General features: G+C 37.9%; 1 protein-coding gene across 2 annotated transcripts in view; it reads left to right on the top strand.

The window, feature by feature from the left end:
* Nucleotides 1–293: 293 nt before the first annotated feature.
* LOC139984180 (uncharacterized) overlaps nt 294–20,193 on the top strand; it is a 30,520-nt gene continuing 10,620 nt past the window's right edge. The window contains exons 1-9 of one of the 2 annotated variants that reach the window (XM_071997958.1): nt 294–545; nt 6,293–6,445; nt 8,404–8,511; nt 9,695–12,052; nt 15,414–15,553; nt 16,578–16,714; nt 17,175–17,275; nt 18,345–18,481; nt 19,724–19,915. In XM_071997958.1, coding sequence (XP_071854059.1) covers nt 356–545; nt 6,293–6,445; nt 8,404–8,511; nt 9,695–12,052; nt 15,414–15,553; nt 16,578–16,714; nt 17,175–17,275; nt 18,345–18,481; nt 19,724–19,915 — 3,516 coding nt within the window. In that variant the 5' untranslated portion in view covers nt 294–355. Of the gene's footprint in view, nt 546–6,292; nt 6,446–8,403; nt 8,512–9,691; nt 12,053–15,413; nt 15,554–16,577; nt 16,715–17,174; nt 17,276–18,344; nt 18,482–19,723; nt 19,916–20,193 lie in introns of both variants that reach the window. The other variant, XM_071997957.1, reaches the window with a different exon arrangement.

Raw genomic sequence — 20,193 nt, 5'->3', positions numbered from 1 at the left:
CCCTTTGCAGCAGAAAATTTGTCTGTCATGGGCCATTCAGTACTATGTGGCATTCATGCATTAAGTTGACATTGGTTTCAAGTGGTACCTCGTTCGTTTGATCAGATGCATTTTTTGGCCCCCTTTAACCGGCCCCATGGGCCACATGCAGCAGAGCGACCACGGCAGACGTCCACTTTTGGATATACTGGGTTTTTCCACAAATGTTCCAATACTCAGATATTGGTACCTCGTTCGTTTGATCAAAGTGCTCTGGGCTGCCGGTCTATAATGTCTGTATCAACATATTACGTAATACTACCAGCCAGAAAAACAGCGTGCACATGTACTCTGTGTTAGCTCAAGTTGTTTACGTATGTGCACAGGGTCTTGTGACCTGGCATTGACCTCATATTTCTTCTCTTCAACGTGGTCCTGTCTCTCGCAATTTTCTTGTCGACGTGTTTTCCCCGTGAAGTCAATTTCATTTACTAATTTAATCAGCACAATGGATAGGAAAAAGGCTGCAAGAAAAAGGAAAAGCCCAAAAGCAGTTACGACGAAAGGTACGGAACTTAAGGTTGAACGGCGGAGCGGGCTAACTCAGACCAACGTTAGGCAAACTCGTACAATAGTTACCACAGTTATCATGTTACTTGTCTTAGTATACATATTACGAGATTGTGTGCGTAGGCCTAGTCCCCAAGTAAGAACTCAAGGGTATTGCCCGTACTAATAACCCTAGGCTAGGTTATTATACTGTAAATAAGTTAACGTTTAGTGCCAGCCTACACTAAAGTACATAGACTCTAGTACTTGTAGTATACTCCACAACTTTGAAGCAAGCACTTAAAAGTGGTTGGCTAAGGCATCGGCTATGCTATGGGGAGTCTAGTAGTAGTAGTTGTAGTACCAGTACAGTAGTACTAGTAGTAGAAGGCCTAGTAATAGTAAGTATTAATAGTAGTGCTGTTGTGGCTACACTGGAGTTTATTTTTTTGCCATTCCGTTAAAACTGACCCATCTTTACATTGTTACTATGGGACCTGTTGAAATTATAATTTTATTGTGATATTATTACTAAAAATGTAATCAGATTCTCAGTCTTATTTTAAGTTAGCCGTTTTGTGAAAGGGTAACTTGGTTACCTAGTTTGCAGGGTTTTCGTTAGTAGCCGGGACCCGGGTCAAATGACCCGCCTACTGCACGTACATGACCCGGCTAAAAAAATATATAAAAAATGACGCCAAAAAATCAAGAGGAATAAATACCCACAACCAGGTCAGGTGTGATTGAAACTTCAACGTGAGTTTGTTTTTTGTTTGTGAAAAATAGGACAGAAGAAAGGGGTGATTGGGAGGGGGGGCAATATCATTGACCAAACAGCTGTATATTGCACCATTTGGCTTCTAGAGACTTTTTAAATTCCAATTTTCACCCCCTCCCCTTAGACCCCTCCCCCATGTCCGGGTACAGACAGTCCCGCCAACTTTTCAACTTGACCCACCTACTACAATTCTTAACAAAAAACCTGGTTTGTGAGACAGTATTGTCAGCTACAGCCTGCTATGTGGTGCGGTGTATTCTGCAATTAAGTGTTTCTAAATTCTTAGTCATTCTCTCCATAGTTTCATTGCATCAGCTGGGTAATCTATGGGCCATCAGTATTTGATTATAATCTCCAAAATTTGAAATGAGACTAGCATAAGAGGAATGCATTAATCTTTTTGATATTAAAGGATGTGAAGACTTGCGCGAAAAGAAACGTCTTATGCCGGTAATCTGACCTAGTTTTCAATGAGGTGTAACAGAGTGTTAGACACCACCATCGATCCCAGGAAATACACACACAGCTTGCTACCTTCGGTAATTAGACACTAGTGTGCAGTCAGTGAACATACAGGTGCTGTCAATACCCACAGCACAGTGTACACACGATATGTACAGCGATGGATATCTCAGGTCCAGCTAAAGATGACAAGGTATCACGTTTCATTGTTGTCTGCATTTTTTAGCAACACAAACAAAACTTCACTTGCACGCAACAGAAAGTTAACTTTTTCAGATGGCTGCACGCGATTTGGGGCAAGTCTTCAATGCCTTTAAGCCTCATAATATATATGTCATACTATGTAATGTTTAAAGTCTAAAATTTGAAATGTAGTAGGGTCTACTTGTAGTACTTTATAGCACAACCATGAGAAACAATTGGAACACAGACCCCTTTCATGATCTTGTACTACAGTAGTTATCAATAAGGCTAGCATGCTACCTTTAGCTACAATATAGTAGTAGTAGTAGAAAGTTGAGTCTCGTCTATCCGACATGCCTCAGTGATTAACCTCCGCCACGTATCACGATCTTGTGCAAGGTTAGTTGCTTGGACCTCGAAATTGTTAATGTTAGCTACAATGAACTACTTAGATTACTAATATACAGTTATTAATCTTAATAAAATAAAAACTGTTAGCAAACTGCTTATTAATCTTCATACACTTTCTGTAGCATAAAGACAAGACTTGACATCACAGATGAGCAAACCCTAGTTTTAAAACTTAAAACTACATGACAGTAATCAGGCAAGAAGTTGGTAAACTTATTGGCTATGATAATTCTGCCAGTGCTAGGGCTAGTGAAGGATAACAGTACAGCAGTTACCACCTTTTTCAGTAAGGAGAGATAATCTTGTGGAATGTATATGTTCTATCCTGTACATAATTAGGTTGAATCATGCATTCCACAAATAGTACAGTGTGGCAATGCTTTCTTAGTACATAGTTTAATTCAGTCACATACTGAGATACTATACAGGTCTATACAGTTCCTACGGGGGGGGGGGGGGGGGACAATAGTACAGTTTGGAGAAAAGACACTTTTTTTTTATTTCTTGGGAAAGTTGTCTATTATTCAGTCAGGGAGTTGCTGAGAAGTGCAGTAGCTCTCTGAAACACAAAGCATTTGCCTTTAATACTACCAGCCATGCCTCGACAAATATGGTCGCCAATTCGCCACTGGAGTAGAATTTTAGCTTTGGCGAATAGAACATGATGTACTACGCTTGACATTTTGTACTCTTGAACCCCAATATACAGTATTAGCAAGAATATCGTTGCAAACATTACACAGTATGATAAAAGCAGTACATTGGAATAAACAATGAGAATAGACTGTAAAAATGGTTCCCTCTATGCACATGCATTATGTACAAGAATTTTCATGTACGGAGGTTGTTCATTAATTTCACGGAGCATTTAAAAACATACAGCAAAACACATTTAAAATCTATACAATTGATTACAGAGAACCATTTCAGGGAAATGCGAAATGTGTTTTAAAGGAATTCATTAACATGTGCCAATTAAAAAAGTTTGTTGAACATTGATATCACTACGGCTTGGTTGTGCGCAGGCAACCCCTAAACAGTCGAGTATAGTATCCACGGTACACAATTATCTGTCATTTTGGTAAACCATTTTCGCCGACAATCATGGAACTGCCGAGTTGGCTTACTTTATAATTCAGCTCTACCAAATCTATAGCAATGAATTTGTACAGTACATTAACTTCTACATGTACAGTAGGTAAAGTATATACAGTACAGTGACTTTTGGTCGTTAAAATTTATATGGGAAATTCCCACACAGTCGGCAGTATTGTTGTAAAGTAGGATTACTGTATAACAGTTACGTCCGCGGGACTCGACGTCTTAAAAATTGTTTGCGTCTGTTCAGAAAAAACTTGCGTCCCTGCAGTCCTCCATGAAAACATGCACTTTAAAATACCTTGACATGAATGCAGAATACTTAGTTATAATGACCCCTGACAAAACATTGGCTTGTGTGCATTGAAAGCCTAATTTAAGTGATAGGTATTTAATGTGCATTTTGAAAGCAGGAAGTTTTGCCGTAGACTAGTTACCATATATGCTAGCCTAGGCACCATGCAGTACACACTTCTGTACCGGGTATACAACTCCTTTACATGTATATGGTAGACCTATGAAAATGTTATGGGCTATGAATATGCTATGAATGTCGGAAACCAAGATAATTAATCCTAGTAAATCTAGTGCCTAGGGAGAAAATGCAAGAATAAAAATACCACACTTTCAACTGATTTAATTGAGGCCCTTTAAATGATGTAGAAAATATTTATCGATCTCAGCAACACAAGAATACGCCCCTAAAAAGGCTTAGTACTTGCTCACATCATTTATGAGACTTTGTCTTAACTTACCATTAACAGTTACCCAATGCAATTTCATTCTTTAAGTTTTAATTCAAAGTTGGACACATTTTTCCTTTTCCCGGGCCCAACCACTACAGGCAAGTCAGCCCAACTCCAGCCTGTTCCGACCCCTTTCCCATGTAAACAATTTTTTATGCAATGTCAATTAAAAACTCAAGTGCCAATGGCTACTTTTTTCGAAATATGAGGTATATAGTTTACACTTCAAACACAAAATTTAACTGAAGCTTGTGGTGAAAGGGGCTGTAAAAATGTATGCAAGTTTGCTGTGGTGTGTATGCACATTTTACATAATTAGCAACTCTCAATGGGGAGAGAATCATACTATTAGATGAATTTGATGAAAAATACTTTTTAGTATCATAAACGTGTAAAAGTACTTTGGCCTGACCTTTCGATCCTAGCAGGATCTTCTTCGGAGGCTATATGACAAGTAACAGTAACATAAGGGGGAAATACTGTACAAGTACAGAATACAGACAGGTTAATGAGCATGGTGAACAAAAAGAGATAGATGTAAGAGGATTAGTACAAGGGATGGAGAGAAGAAGAAACCAACAGTGGGAAGAGAAGAGGTAGGAGATAAACTGTAGAGGGACAAAGAGAGTATTAAGGGAAGAGGGTAGGGAATAAACTGGAGAAGGACAAAGACAGAAAGGTGTGGAGAAAAATAATGGGGAAGATAGCTACGAGAAGAGGAGTGACGGGGGGGGGGGGGGGGGCAGGGTCAGGTATCATAGATGATAGTATCATAGATAAATTGTCTCAACTCATAACATTTTGTGACCAAAACAATGATTCAAATATACGTGATATTCTTAGAAACCATTTCAGCTACAACTTCCTACAATGAGTGTTTCTTGTCATATATGTGTCAACAAGGCCTAACGTTATGATATTTGAGCTGCACACATATTATGATAGCCTGTGGGAAAACTTGGCTATCTGTTCACAGGGGATAGCAGTTGCATGTAAACAGCACGCTTTGTATTCATTGATAACTATTGATGCAAGAATATTTGCAAACAATTTAAAAAAACAGGAAATTTGGAAACGCATCATTGACTATTTTCAGCATTAAAATCTCTGTAATGGGAATATTGTCAACTCTGTACTTTGTGGTTGCTGTTTGTGATGATTCTTTTGTTTTCAGAAAACTCAGTTATCTGTACAAAGGATTTGAAGAAATTTTGGATCTTTTGAGAAGTTATGGTTTTTGAAAACAAAGAAAGAAAGAAAGATATTCATTCAAAAAAGGGTTTGTTATGCTTGCTTGTTACTGTATGAAGTGTTGTACGTACAGTATGCAGTCAAAGAGCCTTATTCCTTCCAGGGTTCAGATCAATTTTCCCAATGAGTCAAAAAGTAAACTATTTTAATGTTAAACTTATAATATGGCATTTATTTACTTTCAGTGACAAACACTATCATGTATTTTTGTATAAGGTCAATGTCATATGCATATATATGTCATGCATGAGTGAATCTTACTGATAATCAATTTCTGTTCTTTCTTGGTAGGGAGAAGTTCTAATGGATCAACAATCAAGTTTCAGTGACAAACAGTATCATGTAATTGACAAGGTCACTGTCATATGCATATGTCATATGCATGAGTGAATCTTACTGATAATCAATTTCTGTTCTTTCTTGGTAGGGAGAAGTTCTAATGGATCAACAATCAAGTTTCAGTGACAAACAGTATCATGTAATTGACAAGGTCACTGTCATATGCATATGTCATATGCATGAGTAAATCTTACTGATAATCAATTTCTGTTCTTTCTCAGTAGGGAGAAGTTCTAATGGATCAACAATCAAGTTTCAGTGACAAACAGTATCATGTAATTGACAAGGTCAATGTCATATGCATATGTCATATGCATGAGTAAATCTTACTGATAATCAATTTCTGTTCTTTCTTGGTAGGGAGAAGTTCTAATGGATCAACAATCAAGTTTCAGTGACAAACAGTATCATGTAATTGACAAGGTCAATGTCATATGCATATGTCATATGCATGAGTGAATCTTACTGATAATCAATTTCTGTTCTTTCTCGGTAGGGAGAAGTTCTAATGGATCAACAAAGTCACACAAATCCACTAAGTCAGGAGGAACTCCTCTATGGCAGATGCTCCTTGGGTTTACATTGGTTGTGGTAGCAGGTGTAGCTGCTGCTATTGCACTGGGTGTCATCTCTGTTGATGAAATTAAAGGTAAGGTTGGAACTATGCTACCACTACTCTCCCTACCTACCTCCCTACCCACCTACCTACCTCCATAACTCCCTACCTCCATTCATTCCTACCTATCTACCTCCCTCCCTCCCTACCTACCTTCCTACCTACCTCCCTCCATTCTTTCCTACCTACCTATCTACTTACCTACCTACTTCCCTACCTACCTACCTCCCTCCCTAACTACCTACCTACTTCCCTCCCTCCCTACCTCCCTCCATTCCTTCCTATCTATCTCCCTCCCTCCCTACCTACCTACCTTCCTAAAGTACCTACCTCCATCCCTCCCTACCTACTTTCCTCCCTACCTCCTTCCCTCCCTCCCTACCTCCCTACCTTCCTCTCTCCCTAAGGCTACCTACCTACAGTACTTCCCTCCCTTGCTACCCCCCTACTGTACCTCCCTACCTCCCTCCCTACATATCACCTATTTCCTTACCTACCTCTCTACCTACTGTACCTAACTACTTCCCTTCCTACCTACCTACCTACCTCCCTATCTACCTCCCTCCATTCCTTCCTACCTATCTACCTCCCTACCTACAGTACCTACCTCACTCCCTACCTACCTACCTACTTCCCTACCTACCTCCCTCGGTTCCTATCTACTTTACCTCCTTCCCTACCTACCTCCCTCCCACCGTACCTACCTGTCTCCCTACCTACTGTACCTCCCTAGCAAATCTTTGATCTTTGTCGAAGTTATGAATCATGAAGTCTGAGTACATACTGTACATGTAGAGAGTGTTTACAATCTGTACAGTGAAAGCAATGGTTTTAAGAGTGCCTGAGTGTTGGCACTCTATATGGGCAAACAATTGTGTGTCAACTCCCACCTGCAGCTTAGTCCTGCAGTGAGTTTACCTAGATATCTGGTATGTATACCAGTGGTATGTACACTAGTAGAGTTAGGTTAATATAGTTTAACAACCGTCCTTAACATCAGTCAAGTGTGTAGTCATAAAGCAATTATTGTCAAGTTGTACCTGTTTACCTTGAATGTACAGTATTGTACCAAGGTATAATATTTGTAACTTTGGCCTGGACATGATCAGTTTGTGTGGAAGAAGCTCTTAAAACAAAACATTGCAACAACAAGAAAAGATGTTTCAGCAAAACTTTAAGAACAATATAAATGTTACTTTGAAAGTAAGAATTTACAATATGAACACAACATGGACATAATGAGTTTAAGTTGAAGAAATAGACATCTACAAAACAACACTAATAATAATGATCATAATTAAAGAATATCTCAAAGCACTTTTCATAGGACTTGAATAAATTTATTGAAAAGTACAAGTGTTAAAGCCAGATCTATGCCCCGAAGAGTGACAATGAAAGGATTACCTGAAATTTACTATTTTCTATTAAAAGCAACAGGTAGTGTGTTTTATTCACAGTAAGGTACAGTGTAAGTGCTATCCTTGTGAAAATACTGTATGTTCATCAAACTAGAGTGAAAACCTTGTTAACAACAGTTGATATCATGAATTCAAATTTAAAAAATTAGAAACTATAGTCTACATTTCTGGGGGCTGTACCTTTCTAACCAAATATCAACCCCTGAATTTTAGGTATCAACAAAATGCTTAATGGATAGTTGTTATCATTTTGCACCTCGTTGTTTGGTCAACATTCTCCTTTTTTGGGTACTTTTGGAAGCAAATATCGACCAGGCTTTTATCCACCTTTTTGATCCACTTGTAATAACTCAGTGAGCAGAGAAATATTGCTTCAGTAGAACGTCCTGTCATTTCAGTTAAACTGTTATCAGGAGCTAGCATGAACAAATTGTAGAATTACTCTGATGAAAAAAAAAGAAACTTGAAATTTCTCTGTTACAAATGTGACAGTAAGGACCTGTTCCTTCAACTTGTTACTCTTATGATCCAGGAATTTTTTCAAGCTTCATTTTTATGGAAATCTGCCAACAGACAGTCCAGTATGGATCAGTGCCAAAGCTTTCGTGGATCAAGCTCTGGGGAAGGATGGACCGGATACTGGCCCGGGAGGGAAACAGGACCCACCTAAAGCAAAGGCTGGTAAGGAGTGGCGGTCAAATATGAGAATCCAGTTGACATGTACAGATGTTTCAGTAATTTTGGGCAAACTGTTAAATACTGTGTAAAAGGTTACCTAAATATGTAAGCAGAAATGAACAAGTAGAAATTTCAGGGAGCTGACCTGGTAGATTTTATCAGCAGGGAATATTTTTTTTTTATCCGTTATAGCATTGCAAAATTCTATGCAGAAATGGTTAACCTTTTCGCTATGAAAGTTCAAAGATGTTTACATAGCAAATTTGTTCTTTTCTTTTGTATGAACCATTGCATTTTATAAGTAGACAAAATCTAGAGCTGGCAAAACTGCTACACAAATAATGAATTCTAAATAATTCCCTGTTCAGGAATGTAAGATACTGTGTGTACAGACAGTTCAGTAATCAGCCATATATAGAGGAAGGGAGTTAATAGAAAATATGTGAACCTATTAGAGCTTAACATGCAGAAAAAGGTACTTACAATGTTAAATAAAAGAAGGAGGAAAAACTGCCTTTTCAAAGAAGAAGAAATTGTGACAAAGTTCAACCCCAAATTTGGTGGAGGCAGTCTTACAACTGTAATGTCAACTGTTATCGTGTACATTGTTAAATTCTCTTTCGAGCTAAGACGGTGGAGGTCAATATTTGCTAAAACCAATTCTGCTTCACGCTTAAAAAGTTACTCGCTGCCATGGTTTTGCACTCAACTGGTGGAGGTTACTTCTTTTTCTAAATGTTTTACTTTTGTGTTGATGAATTTTCAACGAAATTCATTGAAGAGCAGAACTTGTAAACTTGACGACATCATACATGAGAGAACCTTGCAATCTTCTCTAGTCTCCTCGTGAGGAAAGTCTGTTAAATATGGTATATACCTTTTTAACAGAGAGCATATGAAATGGTGAGCAAAGGCCTTCTATTGGATAAAAAAAATTACCGACTAAATAAGCAAATACAGTAACTGCTACAACAATACTTTATATAAAATTTAGTTGAGTTTTCTTGGACAATATTTCATATTGCCATCTGTGGGTGAATCCTTGAGTTTCAAAGCTCTGGAAAAATTAAGAACTGGTAGATATATTTTCTTTTCCATTAAATATAGTTCGTACTTGTCATCCAGATTGAAGGGGTCATGACAAGAAACTATCACTTGTTTGCTTTTTTGAATTTGAAATTAGAAGAAGTTATAGAAGATGTAGAAGTCAAAGAAGCTTCTGAGGATATAGCAGCTGAAGAATCCAATGGTGATGAAGCAGAAACGATTCTGGAAGAGAAAGCAGAGGAAATTCCTTTGGAAGAAGAACAAGATGATAGTGAACCCATTGAGGAACCAACAAAAGACAGTGACATTCCTGTTGAACAAACAGAAGATGTAGAAGAGGAACCTGTTGAGGAAAAAGTAGAAGATGAACCAGTTGAGGAAACAGCCGAAGACAGTGACATTCCTGTAGAACAAACAGAAGAAGTAGAAGATGAACCAGCTGAGGAAACAGCCGAAGACAGTGACATTCCTGTAGAACAAACAGAAGAAGATGAACCAGCTGAGGAAACAGCCGAAGACAGTGACATTCCTGTAGAACAAACAGAAGAAGTAGAAGATGAACCAGCTGAGGAAACAGCCGAAGACAGTGACATTCCTGTAGAACAAACAGAAGAAGATGAACCAGCTGAGGAAACAGCCGAAGACAGTGACATTCCTGTAGAACAAACAGAAGAAGAAGTAAAAGAGGAACCAGTTGAGGAAAAAGTAGAAGATGAACCAGCTGAGGAAACAGCAGAAGACAGTGACATTCTTGTAGAACAAACAGAAGAAGTAGAAGAGGAACCAGTGGAGGAAAAAGTAGAAGATGAGCTAGTTGAAGAAATAGCAGAAGACAGTGACATTCCTGTAGACCAAACAAAAGAAGAAGTAGAAGAGGAACCAGTTGAGGAACAAATAGAAGATGAACCAGTTCAGGAAACAGCAGAAGACAGTGACATTCTTGTAGAACAAACAGAAGAAGAAACTGAAGATGAACCAGTCGAGGAAACAGCAGAAGATAGTGACATTCCTATAGAACAAACAGAAGAAGAAGTTGAAGAGCAACCAGTTGAGGAAAAAGTAGAAGATGAACCAGCTGAGGAAACATCAGAGGACAGTGCCATTCCTGTAGAACAAACAAAAGAAGAAGCTGAAGAGGAACCAGTTGAGGAAAATGTGGAAGATGAACCAGCTGAGGAAACAGCAAAAGACAGTGACATTCCTATAGAACAAACAGAAGAAGAAGTTGAAGAGGAACCAGTTGAGGAAAAAGTAGATGATGAACCAGCTGAGCAAACAGCAGAAGACAGTGTAGAACAAACAGAAGAAGTTGAAGAGGAACCAGTTGAGGAAAAAGTAGAAGATGAACCAGCTAAGGAAACAGTAGAAGACAGTGACATTCCTGTAGAACAAACAGAAGAAAAAGAAGTTGAAGAGGAACCAGTTCAGGAAAAAGTAGATGATGAACCAGCTGAGGAAACAACCAAAGACAGTGACATTCCTGTAGAAGAAAAAGAAGTTGAAGAGGAACCAGTTCAGGAAAAAGTAGATGATGAACCAGCTGAGGAAACAGCCAAAGACAGTGACATTCCTGTAGAACAAAAAGAAGAAGAAGAAGTTGAGGAGGAACCAGTTCAGGAGAAAGTACATGATGAAGCAGCTGAGGAAACAGCCAAAGACAGTGACATTCCTGTAGAACAAAAAGAAGAAGTTGAAGAGGAACCAGCTGAGGAAATAGTACATGATGAACCAGCTGAGGACACAGCCAAAGACAGTGACATTCCTGTAGAACAAAAAGAAGAAGAAGAAGTTGAAGAGGAACCAGTTCAGGAAAAAGTAGATGATGAACCAGTTGAGGAACTAGCCAAAGACAGTGACATTCCTGTAGAACAAAAAGAAGAAGTAGAAGAGGAACCAGTTGAGGAAAAAGTAGATGATGAACCAGTCGAGGAAACAGCAGAAGACAGTGACATTCCTGTAGAACAAACAGAAGAAGTAGAAGAGGAACCAGTTGAGGAAAAAGTAGAAGATGAACCAGCTGAGGAAACAGCAGAAGACAGTGACATTCCTGTAGAACAAACAGAAGAAGTAGTAGAGGAACCAGTCGAGGTAAAAGTAGAAGATGAACCAGTTGAGGAAACAGCAGAAGACAGTGATGTTCCTGTAGAACAAAAAGAAGAAGTGGATGAGGAACCAGTGGAGGAAAAAGTAGATGATGAACCAGTTGAGGAAACACCAGAAGACAGTGACATTCCTGTAGAACAAACAAAAGAAAAAGAAGATGAACCAGTTGAAGAAAAAGTAGAAGATGAACCAGCTGAGGCAACAGCCGAAGACAGTGACATTCCTGTAGAACAAACAGAAGAAGTTGTAGAAGATGAACCAGCTAAGGAAACAGCAGAAGACAATGACATTCCTGTAGAACAAACAGGAGAAGGGCAAAGTGAGGATAGCAAGGATGATGAGGAGCTCAACCAGGATGATGAAGAGAAAGAAACAGATGAATCCTTGGTTACACGTAAGATAATTTCTTGCATATCTCTTTACTTTAAATGTGGGTTAACTGTAGACTCCCACTTACAAAGTGGAAGTGCTATTCTCCAACATACCATACTTCAGTGGTTGACACTGTAACTCATTACCAGAATTTTTCATCATACAACCATTTTCTAACTAAATACTTATAACACTGAATATTAATAAGAAATCAAAAATGATTTCTTCATTCATTAAAAAGGCAAAAAAAAAAATTGAAATGTATAAAATAAATATGCAATGCACTTTAAAACTAGCATCATATTCAGTAACCTTTAATATGTTGACATAGGTTGCAGGCTCTTGTATGTCATGTAGCTACCATACCAATTCTTAACATGCTCCCTCAAGCAAAATAATTATGCAAAACAGTACGTCATCTTGGTTGGTACGACCAATAAAATTCATTGAAAAGTTGTCATTGTCGAGAAAACTGCCGGTGCTAAGGATCTTGTTCCTTATTTCACATTTCGAGACTCTTGTTCAAAATATGCAATGATCTGGGAGTCAGTCAAACATCGGTCGTTTCTGGTATGAATTTCTCTGATTATGCAATCCACTGATCATAAATGTTGTCTAGAACGACTAAATCATCTCTCTGAGTACTGCTAGTGTTATATCTTACATGATATCTGTTTAATATGTTTAACATTTAATAGATGTTTTAACATTGAGCACCCAGTAATTTTCTGTTATCAAATTTTGGGTTCTATCTTTCAAAGACTGAGTGCAAGAAAAGTGCACACACGAAATGCCTCCTCGAGGTCAACATGCTTGAAAAACATGAAATTTTTTTTAAATATGATCATTAATTTGTTAGAAGCAGCATCCTTCAGACATACATACTCATTTTGTTCCTTGTTTGTTCCTCCACAAAAATAACATCATTAACAGTGTGTTCTATAAATGATCTCGGATTGGTGAGAAAAAAAAAAAAAATATTTGTCAAGTTCGTCAGTCAAACTTGTTAAAAATGCCATTTTATTACACTTGGTATAATTTTTAGTTGTGTTCTCACAGTTGTTTTGTTTGTGATCTACTTAGCAATTATGAAAGTGTGTACCCGGAAATAATTCTGGTATTGCATCGCAAAATTGACAGATTGCCATGTACAAATTTCTGGAAACGTATATAGCAGTTTTTGTGTATACATGGGAGCCATTGTATTTCATAAAGAGACAAAATGGCTGCTCAAAACGGCTACACAAAATTTTTGGACACTAAATTATTTGCTGGGTATATTTTCCCCAGTACTTTGGGCATCGTATCAAAATTACGTCACAATCTTGTTTTTCACTCCCTTTATGTTCGGTAATTGGTTATTGGCACACGTCATTGTGTTTTTAAAACAGACACGTTTTTTTGCCCGGTTAATGTGTCCTACCTTGTACATTAAATTCATGAGCACACAGAAATGCCACGTAGTGTGAATCATTGCTCATAAGAGGGACCTTGATGTTGACAACGTGCCTGTTTCTTGAACCAAACAGATCATAGCAATAATTATAATAATAATAGTAATAAATGGGACTTATATATCGCCAAATCAGTAGACAAAATTCAAAGAAAGCAAGACTTATTTTAATATCCTAATCCTGCATGTAAAAACTGCACATAACTTGTATAGTGTGAAAAAGAAATGTAATCATGTATTGTAGCTTGCTGGGAGTTGAAAGTTTGGTGATGGTAGTCTAATTTGCATTTACCATACAACCTGGAACCCATTGTCATTTGCATACCATTGAACGATGAATCTACCAAAAAAATTGCCGCTTGCTGTAATTACAGCCTCAAGTTCGCAGAGGTTGTGTACTCAAAAGATTTTGCGAAATTCAGAACTTGGAAAATATTCTCGATCTGTGTATTAAAGTTACATACCTTCATGGTTGAACTGGAATTGAGCTACCCATCGGGAGGCAAATTGCTGCCGTAGCTGGGACATAGGTGGCGGTATTCATTAATACATTAACCATTCAACATTTTTATCTGTCCTTTTCTTTTCTCCCTGTCGGAAGCATAACGAACTAACACCAGTTCCAGCAACGCGGATGGCCAGTATAACAGCCGTGTCCAGCTTCACGCCGACAAGCTACAGTTTTCTGCAAAATATTTTGGGATGTTGTTTCAACTTTTGTTTTCTCATCTTCATCAAACATTCTCTGTGGAACTGGAAGACTGTTGTTTTTTGATTGGCCAAATGAAATATATATTTGCAAGTGAAAATCATCAAAACCAATTATCATAAATACATCATGTGGGAAACTTGACCATACCTTTCTTCCTCATCTATGGGTTTCACTTTCTCATGAAACTTTCTTCAACTCTTAACTTCACCATAGTGGTTACCTGTCGCACAAACTCTGAAACTAACACCAATAACATCCATCTTGGAACTAACAAACTACTGAAGGATTGAAGTTACTGCTTTGGAGAACTGTTATATATGCAAAGCTGGCTTTATATAGACTTTATATACTCGTAAAGTTTTGCTTCCAAAGCACTCTTGAAGGATTTAACTTGGAATGGAACCTGCTTTTATTATACAGAGAGAGAGAGGTTAGGAGGAAAAGATGAGAACTTTTTCTCGGAAATTGTGAAATTACATTGTTTCGACTCATTTTTGATCGATTCTAGTGGGAAGAGGGAAATGAGAAAAAAATTGATATATTTATTCTTTTGATAAAGTGATGTTTCCGAGCGGAAAATTAAGAAAGCACTTACAGAGAGTAATTGATATTAAAGTGACCAGAATTTCCTAATGCAAATCAGTTTCTTATAGTTTTCTTTCCTGGCGGGATGTGGGCTTGAGAGATGCTGTACAAGGAATTGGCATAGGGGGGGGGGAGGTTGTGTTTTTGTATGTCCTTTTAAGCATGCTTGGTATAGTTTTCTAATTAGCCTCTTAGCTGATCTTATTGGTAAGGACATAGCAGCATGCATAAAGTCTCATAACTGGGGATCCCTCTTTGTTATATTTTGAGGCATGTGGAAAGATATTGGTTTCATAAAAGCAAATTTGGTATGTTTACTAATCTCACTCAGTGAAGAATTTCTCAGTCATGTTCTACTTTTTTTTGAATTGCTATCTACAAATGTGTTGAAAGGATGGGGGTACAGATGAAGTGGGGTTTTGGATCGGGGAAAGGAGCGGAATGGCGGGTTTGAAATAATTTGGCAAATGTCAATGTTAGTTTTGAGCAGTATCCATTGTAGGTACATTATCAAAAATCAACTAAGAAAAAATTTCTCCTCTTGAGGCTTTTAAAATGCTGTCATATACATATCAGGCGTCATTCCTTTGGTAGGATAAAATATACTTTAGAAGTCGTTTTTGATCTGTTCAGCTCGGAGAGGCGGACTCGATAAAGCAGAACCAAAGGAGGACGAGGAGGAGGAGGAGGCTGAAACGAGAGATCCCTTGATGAGTGCCGAGGATCAGAAGATCAGTAAGGAAATAGTAGCAGCTGAAAAGTTACTGCAACAGGTAACACAGAGTCTGGCTTCACATTTAATATATTTTCCTTTTTATCAAACGTTCCCCAATCTCTAATCTGTGGGGAATGTCTTCCCTGTTTTTCATATCCAACCCCGACCCTTACGTATACATGATCACTCAGGGGATTGATGTCAATTTTTGTCCTTGGAACCGATTACCTTGGCTACCGTGACGAAACTAATTTCATTTATGGACGGGGGCGAGCAGGTGCATTCATTATCAGTAGGATTTTTGGCTAACACAGCTTTTAGCAAAGTTAACTCCGACATTCCAAATCTTGTGGTCAGTGGCATTTCATGTCTTTGTACGAAATCAAGGTAACGATTCGAAATCATTTGTAGCCTGTGTGCCAAACCACAGCTTGGGAGGGGTCGTCAAATGGGAGGGGTTACTGGCATCCTGTTATAGTCAAGAAATGAGCCTGCCCCCTCACCCCACCCCCTTGTTTCAGTTAGCAATAGTTGTCTGTATAGTTGTCTGTATGCGTTTCTGTAGCTCTTTAAAACTTTAACTTTGATTAAAACTTCGATTGTTTCAAGTTTATTTTCCACTTTCCATATATATAAACAGTAACAGAGTAATTTACTCAAATTATGATGAAATAACAATAAACAAAGTACAAAATATGCTATAATGGAAGTGGAGGAACCAGAAGTAAGTAGAGACTTTTCGAGTCTGGACCCTTAAAAAAAAATATATATATTTCAAAAGTACAAAGAGAGTAAAGAGATAAGGAAAAACAGAGAATAAATATAAAGAGGAAGCGAAGAAAGGGATAAACAAATCCATACAAAGAGACAATGTAACAACTCAGCGTGGGTGGTTTGTACTATTATTTAAAAGGTAATGCTTGAGTTTTCTTTTAAATGAGTTAAGAGTATTTGAGTTTTTGGTATCTTGATCAAGTGAGTTGTAATGATATAGTGTATGTGAGATTGATAAGACGGTATTGTGAATCATTGTACTGTAATTCAGTGAGATGATTGGGTTTTCCTTGCTTTCAAATCCACAGAAAAAGACAGAGCCTGCACTTCGTAAATTTGAAGGCTTGATCCAGAAGCATCCTTTAAGCCCAAGGGCCCGATACGGGCGGGCTCAGGCTCTCGACCAGCTGGCCGAAGAACAGCGCAGCAATGAACTCCTTAAAAGGTACAGTCTGTCTACTGTAGTCAGGTGATCAAATAATCTTCGTTATTGACAACTCAACCAGAGTCACTTCAATCATTTATTTAGTATAAACTTAGATGCACTAACATGCACCTTTGTAGACAAAACATAAATGGTGTTTAAAATGTGAGGCGCCATGTAAACATCAAATGCAAGATCTCGTGTCTTTAAAACACAACAGGTTTGGTATATTTTAAAATGGCTTTAATACACAACACCCAGGGAGCAGTAAACGGTTGTCTTAAAACAGTTTCTTAAACTGAGTGGTTTGTAATTATTTTAATATTACAATTGCTCGGTCAGAATAACTCAACGTCATATCCAAAATACGAAACGTGAAGTTTAAATGAAGTTTGCACTACATTTTTCAAGGTTTCCTACAGTATAGATTCCTCCATGCCTATATCATTGATGTATTGTTTCTGTTGGGTACACTTTACAGTGCCATTATTGCATATGGTGAAGTTAAGGATGCTCTGAACTGCCCTGATGAAGTTAAAAAGGCAGCAATGAGGAGACGGGCTGAACGTATGTCTTTCATGGGTGAGTTGTTTTTACCTGCCTTCAAGTGATCATTGATTGACAGTGACACGTTTTCATTTCAGTTTCAGTGTAGAGGCTGGTGTGATTAGCTGATGAATATTGAAATAGTACTGTACATGAAAGTTAAAATGACATGCATATGCAAATGACACATGCATATTAAAATGGTACGTGAATATTCAAATGACATGCCTATTAAAATGGTACGTGAATATTCAAATGGTACAATGATATTCAAATGACACGCATATTCAAATGAAACATGCATATTCAAATGAAACATGCATATTCAAATGTACGTGAATATTCAAATTACATGCATATTCAAATGAAACATGCATATTTCAGTGGCACATGAATATTTTTATTGCACAAGAATTTTTAGATGGCACACTATAGGTTCATTCGACTGGCAAACTCGAGACACGCGAGCCAGTTTCAGAAGCATTTGGACGAGTCCAAACATGATCAAAACATTGCAAATTGAGCCAGCCAAACATGACCAGGCTGCTCTCGAGGTTTGCCATGTTACACTTCACACAGGAAATAGCAAGTCGTACCTTGAACTTGCCCTCCTGTAAATATTGGCAAATGTGTTGTATAGTCCCTATGGCTGGTAACAGTACACTGGGAGGGAGAATTGCAGGTAAACAACTTCGTCATGACAACTTAGTTGAGTTTTCGTCCTAGTCACCACAGGAACGCGTCAACAGATATATGTGATATCAATATTAAATCTACTTGATTTGAGAGGAAAGACTCGCGGAGGCTACCAGTCAAACACAGCACCTTATGTAATAATGATTCAATCCTAAAGCAGATTGGTTTTCAATTAATAAATCAGGAATCAAATCATGCTTCCTGCTCTATCCTGCTAATATTGGATAAATAAAATAAAACTGTTAAGCAAACTGCTTATCCACTAGAGAGCCTGTCTAAGAGAATGTGTAAAAGTAAGTTGGCCTGACGTTCCTGATAGGAACGAAACGTCAGGCCAACTTACTTTTACGCATTTATAATTTTTGTGTAAATTTGCAGAAAAGATTCATATTGAGTTCTTTCTCCACAGGTAAAACTAGAGCAGCTGCTGATGTTCTACAGAGTCTCTCTCAAGAGTTTCCTGAAGATTTAAAGATCAGAAAAGAACTAGGAGTCCAATACCTCATCATGGGGCAAGATGACAGAGCTAAGCCTTGCTTTGAACAAGTAGGATGAACTTTATCAACTATTTATTTTGACCTTGGCACATGGCTTCAGAATGTTAACACTACATTTCCTTTGTTTTTTGAAAATAAACACTTATTTAACAATGAACTATTGTTTGCTTCAAATTCCCCTAAACAAAACCCAATATAAACCGTCACAGTTGGTCTCTTTGGGGGTTTTCCCCTAATTAACACAACAAATAACATACTTTTGTCAGATTCAATGGTAGAATTAGCTTGATATAGCTCTATGACAGGAATTACTCATAACATGAAGTTACACTACTGTAGAAAGAACTTTAATTAAGTCCTGCTAATAAGATGTAGTTACAGTCCATAATTACTGACAAAGCATATTTTAAAATATATTTATAAATGTGTAACAAGGGGTAACTCAACTAGATTGGCCATAATTTATCTGTTATCAAATAACAAAGTGCTATGCAAAATGCTTACACAAATTCAAAGATGTCTGGTAGTTTTGTTTTGAAGTAGTTACAGAATGTTATGGGACACCAATTCAATTTACTTCGCTCCTGGTTTACCTGTCTCCCCACAACCTTAGCACTCTTGTTCTACCATGTCTAGAATGAACTGGTAACCTTTTAACACTGTGCGCCCTCTACGACCTTACCCCTCCAGTCAATGACCTTCCTTCTCATTCTACCACCCAAAGTGTCTACATCGTTCATTTTCTGTGTGGATTTATTATCTGCTTAATTTGATCGGAACTTTTTCCTAGGAAGTAGGAATACTAATACTGCTTGTGCACAGCCATATAAAGTATCCTCTTTTTGACTCGGGAAGGGTTTTTGAGACTGTTTCTGGGAGCGGTTCCTGTCCCGTTTCAAAATTGAAAAATGTAGTAGGTATGGGTTAGAAAACCTACAAAACTGCGAGCACTTCATTAAAAATAAATTTCCTAGAAGGCATGTTTTTTTTTCCGAAACTTGACAGCCAGATATTCATGTGGGGGGAGGGTGAAAATAGCTTATAACTGGTTTTTTACCTATTTTAGCTCATGTTGGGTTGTTGGACTAATAATGCTCAGTTCAAAATTATATCAACAAATCCATTCTATATCATACCTATACACTGTCACTTGTTTCTTTTATCGTTACTTCTGTGATGCACACACTACAACTATACCAAAACTAAGAAAACCCCAAAAATCATTTTAAGGGAAATTATTTTGAGCAAATCTATTGTGTTGAATAACAAACAACTCTCACCTGTTTTACAGGTTTTAAAAGTCGCTCCTAACGATGGCTTTGCTAAAGTTCACCTCGGATTCATCGTGAAGAGAGAGGGCAATTTTGACGAAGCGATTCAACTTCTGGAGGAAGGGCTCGCTTCCAAAGAGGAAGGAACCTCGGAAGGAAAATACTTCTTTCATCTCGGAGATGCTTATCAGAGAACAGGAAGAATAAACGAGGTGAATAACAATTCCACACCGTGTGTTTTGTGGGTTCACAGGGTGTGTATGGAGAGGGGGAGGGGAGGGGTAGGGGTTTGTAAATTGATTTAATATTATAGCACTGTGACATGTTCCATCTTTTGTAGTACTGTAATTGTCTTGGTAATAGTGACTATGGTATTTACCACAGGGTTAGACCCTTCCTTATTACATTTGGCAAATGCTTCATCGGTGCATGCAGGATCCTTCTTGGGGTGCGTACAGAATCCTCTACTTACACCATCGCATTGGTAAAG

The sequence above is a fragment of the Apostichopus japonicus genome, chromosome 17 (genome assembly GCF_037975245.1).
Source record: "Apostichopus japonicus isolate 1M-3 chromosome 17, ASM3797524v1, whole genome shotgun sequence".
NCBI classification, from domain to species: domain Eukaryota; kingdom Metazoa; phylum Echinodermata; class Holothuroidea; order Aspidochirotida; family Stichopodidae; genus Apostichopus; species Apostichopus japonicus.
Note: the sequence above shows the minus strand (reverse complement) of the source record. Positions and strands in the feature narration are given on the sequence as shown.